Source organism: Palaemon carinicauda, chromosome 21, assembly GCF_036898095.1.
Source record: "Palaemon carinicauda isolate YSFRI2023 chromosome 21, ASM3689809v2, whole genome shotgun sequence".
In the NCBI taxonomy this organism is placed as follows: domain Eukaryota; kingdom Metazoa; phylum Arthropoda; class Malacostraca; order Decapoda; family Palaemonidae; genus Palaemon; species Palaemon carinicauda.
The window spans coordinates 108,875,113-108,882,410 of NC_090745.1; the positions used below are offsets into that span (position 1 = coordinate 108,875,113).

Sequence of the window (7,298 nt, forward strand, 5' to 3'; positions counted from 1 at the left end):
TTGTATCATGTTATAGTTTTATGCTTCAATATTTCCGAGGGGTTTTTAAGTTTTCAGTGATTTTTATCATGTTATAGTTTTATGCTTCAATATTTCCGAGGGGTTTTAAATTTTCAGTGATTTGTATCATGTTATAGTTTTATGCTTCAATATTTGCGAGGGGTTTTTAAGTTTTCAGTGATTTTTATCATGTTATAGTTTTATGCTTCAATATTTCCGAGGGGTTTTTAAATTTTCAGTGATTTGTATCATATTATAGTTTTATGCGTCAATATTTCCAAGGCTTTTTAAATTTTCAGGGATTTGTATCATGTTATAGATGTTTGCTTCATGATTTCCCAGGGTTTTTGAATTGTCAGTGATTTGTATCATGTTATTATTTTATACTTCAATATTTCCAAGGGTTTTTATTGAAATCTCCCAGCTCTGTGCTTCAAAATACTCAAAGGGTTGAAAATGACGTAACTGTGTAAGTGTGGAAATATGCCACTTTCAGTATTTCCGTTGATGAATAATTACAGGCGTGGCTTTTGGCTCGGGTGAGAGGCTGAGTCGCCTGTGTAGAAAACTATTTTCGAGGATGCGGTGATTATCACGATGTGTCGCTTTCTTTAGACGAAGATGTTGCAGATCAGGGAAAGACTGTGAGGAAAGAAAACAAAAGGGGGTCCTGGGGAGAAGACACATTTTGGGGGGACTAGTTTTTTTCTCGTATAAATTAGCCCTCTAACCACCGGCAAAATGATGGGAATGTACGGACAGAAATTCCGCATGCGGCGGCATGGGAATGCGTCCGGTAGAGATTCGCCGCCGACGATAGGCCACGACAGGGTGAATTACATCAACCCCACCATCAATTACGACAAATTCCCCCGTAAGATACGACCGCAGCGACGGTGGACGAACAGCGCCGAGGTGACGCTAGGATCCCCGACGGAGACGTCCCGCAGGTGCTCCTGCATGGAGAATCTAAACCTGAATTCCGAGCAGCTGACTGCCCTGAGGAGGCACTCCCATGACCACGGCCAGACGGAGGAAGATGGCTGGCTGCTGCAGCAGCAGCAGACGGACGAGATCCTTCACGCTAGCGCCGACGTCCTCACCAAGATGTTCACGTGCCTCAACACAAATGCCGAGCCGCCTCCGACGAATTTCCAATGCTCAGATCCAAGGTACAGGCCGAGCGAGAGGCAGGAAAAGCAAATCGCCAACAGCAAGTAAGTCGAGAATGTGTTTGTCTCCTCTCTCCCCCCCCCCCTTCCCCTCCACCTCTCCCTTTCCTCCCTCCTTCCTCCTCCCCTGTAGGTTACACCATCCTGTAATGACGGGAAAGCATGAAAGAAGGGAAAAACTGTTACCCTTAAACTAATCTACTTAATCCTTTTGCTAGTAACCAGCTCTTCCAGGAGGACACTCCGAAATCAAACCATTGTTCTCTAATATTGGGTAGTGCCATAGCCTCTGTACCATGGTCTCCCACTGTCTCTGGGTAGAGTTCTCTTGCTTGAGGGTACACTCGTGCACACTTTTCTATCTTATTTCTTTTCCTCTTGTTTTGTTAAAGGAGATATTTATTTTAATGTTACTGTTTTTAAAATATTATTTTTCCTTGTTTCCTTTTCCACTGGGCTATTTTTCCTGTCGGAGTCCCTGGGCTTATAGCATCCTGCTTTTCCAACTAGGGTTGTAGCTTGGGCAGTAATGGAAGTTCTTGTTGGGTACTTCACCAGATGTTGTTACTTCTTTTGTTTTTTATATGGTTTTAGTAGGTTCGTATCCCAATGTATCTTTTTGGCAATATGTTACTGCAGTAATGTCTTTTACTGTCGAATATTTGTTGTTAGTTTTAGAATTCTCTCTCTCTCTCTCTCTCTCTCTCTCTCTCTCTCTCTCTCTCTCTCTCTCTCTCTCTCTCTCTCTCTCTCTCTCTCATTTTCCAAGTTCCGTAGTAATGCTGACATTTCCTAAAAACCTCATTTTGATTCTCAAAACTCAGATTTAAGTAACATCACTCTTCAGATGTTATTTATTATTGTACTTATAGAAGTTTTAGTAAATTGCTATCCCTCCTAGTATTGTGACCCTCGCACAATGAAGATCACATTAAAGTTGTCTTTTATCTTTCCTTGTTTTCTTTCCTCACTGTGCTATTTGCCATGTTGGAGCCCCCTGGGCTTATAGCATCCTGCTTTTCCAACTAAGGTTGTAGCTTAGCAAGTAATAATAATAATAATAATAATAATAATCATAATAATAATAATAGTGCATCTCTAGAAATTAACCTTTATTTTCTCTTGCTTTCTTTTCATTTCTCATTTTCTTTCCTTAATCGTCCCAATTATCGCTTTTTCATCTTTTCCCCCCTCTTGTCTTCATTTCACCTCTTTCTCTTGATTTTATTTCTTTGTTTCTATTTCACCCTGTTTCTTCATTTCACCCCTTTGTCTTTACTTTACCCTGTTCTCTTTATTTTCCCCCTTTTTTGTATCTTACCTTTCTTGTTTCTCTTTACACATATTCTTCATTTTACCCTTTTTGTCTTTATTTTAACCTCTTTGTTTTTATTTTACAAATTTGCCTTTATTTTACCACTGTCTTCATTTTACCCCCAGTGACTTCATACTTCATAATACCCACTTGGTCTTCATTTTACCCCCAATGACTTCATATTACCCTCTTTGTCTTCATTTTACCCCCAGTGACTTCATATTACCCACTTTGTCTTCGTTTTACCCCCAGTGACTTCATATTACCCACTTTGTCTTCATTTTACCCTTAGTAACTTCATATTACCCACTTTGTCTTCATTTTATCCCCCAGTGACTTCATATTACCCACTTTGTCTTCATTTTACCCCCGGTGACTTCATATTACCCACTTTGTCTTCATTTTACCCCCAGTGACTTCATATTACCCACTTTGTCTTAATTTTACCCCCAGTGACTCCATATTACCCACTTTGTCTTCATTTTACCCCCAGTGACTTCATATCACCCACTTTGTCTTCATTTTATCCCCAGTGACTTTATATCACCCACTTTGTCTTCATTTTACCCCCAGTGACTTTATATCACCCACTTTGTCTTCATTTTACCCCCAGTGACTTCATATTACCCACTTTGTCTTCATTTTACCCCCCGTGACTTCATATTACCCACTTGGTCTTCATTTCACCCCCAGTGACTTCATATTACCCACTTGGTCTTCATTTCACCCCCAGTGACTTCATATTACCCACTTGGTCTTCATTTTACCCCCAGTGACTTCATATTACCCACTTGGTCTTCATTTCACCCCCAGTGACTTCATATTACCCACTTGGTCTTCATTTTACCCCCAGTGACTTCATATTACCCACTTTGTCTTCATTTTAACGTTTGGCTTTATTATAACCCCTTTACCGTAATTTTACTCCAGTGTCCTTCTCCTATCCTTTTATATAGTCTTTGTTTTTATTTTACCCCACTGTTCTTATTTTATCCTTTTTAACCTCTGTCTTAATTTTACCCTTCATTTGTATTTATTTTTCTTTGTCTTCATTTGATTCACACTTCGTTTTCATTTTACCCCTTTGTCTTTATGTTACACCTTTGTCATTATTTTACATGTTTTCATTCAAATTCGTTTCCTTGATTTCACCAAGTTTCTCTTTATTTTACCCCTTTGTTTACATATACATCTTTGTCACATTCATATCACGACTCTCTCACCAAATGGCTATTTGTTTACATTGTACTTGACCTTTTAATGTGTGTCCCCTTGTTCTCTTTACGTTGTCCTTCCTTCATTTTATCTGATTTCATTGGGACCATTTTTCTCTTTTACTAACGTATAACCATTTCTCCACTTTAAACTCGTTTCATTTCCTTTTATTGCTTTATACTTTACTAAACCCAGATTCATATCTGGTTTTTATTTTTCCTCTTGGTTTCATTATTCCCTCACTTATTACGTTATCTTTGTCCTAAGTTTAGATAAACTTTCGTTATTGATTAGTTTCTGTGAAGTAATTTCTCTTTTAAGCTTCACTTCATTATTTTCCTCCTGATCTGTTCTTTCTGGTACTATATTCTCCAATTTATTGTTAATTTCCTTCCTCATATCTATATGAAATATTTTTTGTCCTACCGTAGGTGAAGTGGCTTTCTGCTATCCGTTGAAGTAACGTTCTTTCATAATAGTTTTATCCTATTTTGCATTACCAGTGGCTATCTTGTGTTTGCCTGCTATACAATATTAACGACCCTTTTCATATCTAGTCAATATTTACGATTCTATTGACGCAAAATTTGCTATTTCTGCTCCCTCTAATATCTTCTTTTTATGTGAAATCTATCCTGGTCTTTAGGTGTAAGGTTTTCAAGGGTTTTCTCATTGTTAGTCTTTTCTGGCAGTAGCCTATATGTTGAAGTGTTTTAGTTGTTTTAATGGTTGTGGTGGCCTATTAGAACCGTCCCTGCCTGGAGCTCGCCGGTCTTGGGTTCGAGCCCCACTCAAACTAGATAGTTTTTTTTTTTTTTTTTTTTTTTTTTTTTTTTTTTTTTTTTTTTTGTGTCTGCAACCTCACCATCCTTGTGAGCTAAGGAAGGGGGTTTTGGGAGGAGCCTATAGGTCTACCTGCTGAGTCATCAGCAGCCTTAGCCTTGCCCTCCCTAGTCGTACTTGGATGGAGAGGGAGCTTGGGCGCTGATCATATGTATATATGGTCAATCTCTAGGGCAATGTCCTGCTAGCTAGGGCAATGCCAATGTCCTTTGCCTCTGCCATTCATGAGCACCCATTTAAACTTTTAAACCCCCACTACTACGCATTCATATGTATGATTATGGTAGTCTTAGTTACCTGTGTTCTTAAGATTATAGTCTCAATATTTTTTTCCATCGCTTGTTACGATATTATGTACAGCATAGCTTTATTTTGGAAACCCTAGTTCGTATCGCAGATTTCATTGTCTTTTTTTTTTTTTATTAGAGCAGTTTCTTGCTAATATCGTATAACCATTTTAGAATTCCAAGGTACTATTTTTCCCTGCGATCCTATGTCTATTATAACCATTGTTATATTTTCAGAACGAATTAAAACTTTAAGGAGTTTTTTAATATTTCCTGATTACCTGTGTTTTTATGGGTGTCTAGTATTGTTTTTGTTTATTATTTTGATTCGACTTCTTGACTTCGACATACAAGGATGTGGGTATAAGAAAAGAGCCTTAGATTTTTATAGTTTATCCCTTAACAATGACAAGTAACTTGATAATATAGTACTAATTAGATGTGTCCTTTTGCCATGTAAAAATATTCGATTATCTCGTAGTACTAATTATAGAAACAATCCCTTCTTGGAGATCTTTAATGATTTATTTTTTATATAACTTTTTAATCCTTTTTACGTCATATAAGGTAACCTGTTCTAAAGAGATTATTCATTATTTTTTTTCAGCTATAAAATTATGTAGCTTTATACTTTATTACTGGTACCAATAATTTTTATTATGTAGTTAGATAGTCTCCACATCACGTAGAAACATTTTGTAGAAGTTACATCATTGTTGCATGTAGTTTATGTAGTAGAAGATTAGCATACCATTATCCTCACTGTGGAAAGATCAACGTAGAAGATAAAGAAATATTTTAAAACTATATGAAGAAGTGAATTGGCAATCGCCTGTTTGTCCGTGTCCCATTATTGTTGATTAAAGCAACAAGGTGTTAGGTGTGGAATTTATTATTATTATTATTATTATTATTATTATTATTATTATTATTATTATTTGTCGCAAAAATGAATATCATTATCATTAGATCATATTTTTTATATTGAAACATTATTTATCGTAACATTATTATTATTATTATTATTATTATTATTATTATTATTATTATTATTATTATTATTATTATTATATATCGCAAAAATAAATATCCTTATCATTAGATCATATCTTTTATTTTTCAACATTATTTATCGTAACATTATTATTATTATTATTATTATTATTATTATTATTATTATTATTATTATTATTTTTATTATTATTAGTATTATTATTATTATTTGGCGTAAAAATAAATATCATTATTATCATTAGATCATATTTTTTATCTTCAAACATTATTTATCGTAACATTATTATTATTATTATTATTATTATTATTATTATTATTATTTGTCAGAAATATATATCATTATTATTAGATCATATATTTTTTAAACATTATTATTATTATTATTATTATTATTATTATTATTATTATTATTATTGCTTTTGTTATTGTTGTACAGGGAACTCGGTTTTCGTTATCATTATCGTTAAAAGAAGGATAATTTCATAAAAATCCTTCGTTAACACGGCAGCATATTTTGTTTTCATTCATCATCATCTCCTTCCACTCCCATTGACGCAAAGGGCCTCGGTTAATTTCCGCCAGTCGTCTCTATCTTGAGCTTTTAATTTAATACTTCTACATTCATCATCTCCTACTTCGCTCTGCATGGTCCTCAGCCATGTAGGGCCGGGCCTTCCAGCTCTTCTAGTGTTTCGTACAACCGATTTAACTTGAGCTAAAATTCATTAGCAGGTCGATTGAACTCGTACTGTGATCATTATCATCAATATCATTATCAATATTGTTGTTATAATAATTATTTCTATCATTGTTGTTATCTAAATTGAACAAAATCTCATGCTTATTAAACACTGAAGAACATCCATTTTTTGATAACTTGAATAAAGGAGACGAAAATAGGATATGAAGAAACATTTAAATCAATATTTGCAATAAAAAATTGAAAGAAAATACCAAATCATCATTTTTATCATTATTTTTATCATAATTTTTATCTTTGTTGTTATCCAAAATGAGTAAAATCTCATGTTTAATAAACAGCGAAGAACATCGATTTTTTAATAACTTGAATGATTGAGACGAAAGTAGAAAAGGAAGAAACAATTAATAAAGAATATAAAACAAATGAATAATTCACAGACAGAAACATCGGTGCAACTTGGAAAATCAAGATATCAGAACATTACGCTCTAAAATATGAACGCAATGCTATAGATAAATTGATTAATTAATCAATACAGTAATGATTTCCTTTTCCTTATCAAATGACATTAGCCGATGCAGTCAGAATCATTTATAAATGTATGAAGAATTAGTAAAAGAATATTTAGTGTATAGTTTATTGCAATTTATGTTTTGAACTATCTGATTATTATTATTATTATTATTATTATTATTATTATTATTATTATTATTATTATTATTATTATGTTGTTGTTGTTGTTGTTGTTG

The 7,298-nt window shown here is 34.1% G+C and overlaps 1 protein-coding gene across 9 annotated transcripts in view; it reads left to right on the forward strand.

Moving 5' to 3' along the window:
• Positions 1–460: 460 nt before the first annotated feature.
• The window catches only part of Slob (Slowpoke binding protein), a 261,375-nt gene continuing 254,537 nt past the window's right edge, over positions 461–7,298 (forward strand). For 3 of the 9 annotated variants that reach the window (XM_068345256.1, XM_068345252.1, XM_068345257.1), the window contains exon 1: positions 462–1,217. In XM_068345256.1, the coding sequence (XP_068201357.1) occupies positions 742–1,217 (476 nt within the window). In that variant the 5' untranslated portion in view covers positions 462–741. Of the gene's footprint in view, positions 1,218–7,298 lie in introns of all 9 variants that reach the window. The other 6 variants (XM_068345253.1, XM_068345251.1, XM_068345255.1 and 3 more) reach the window with 3 other exon arrangements.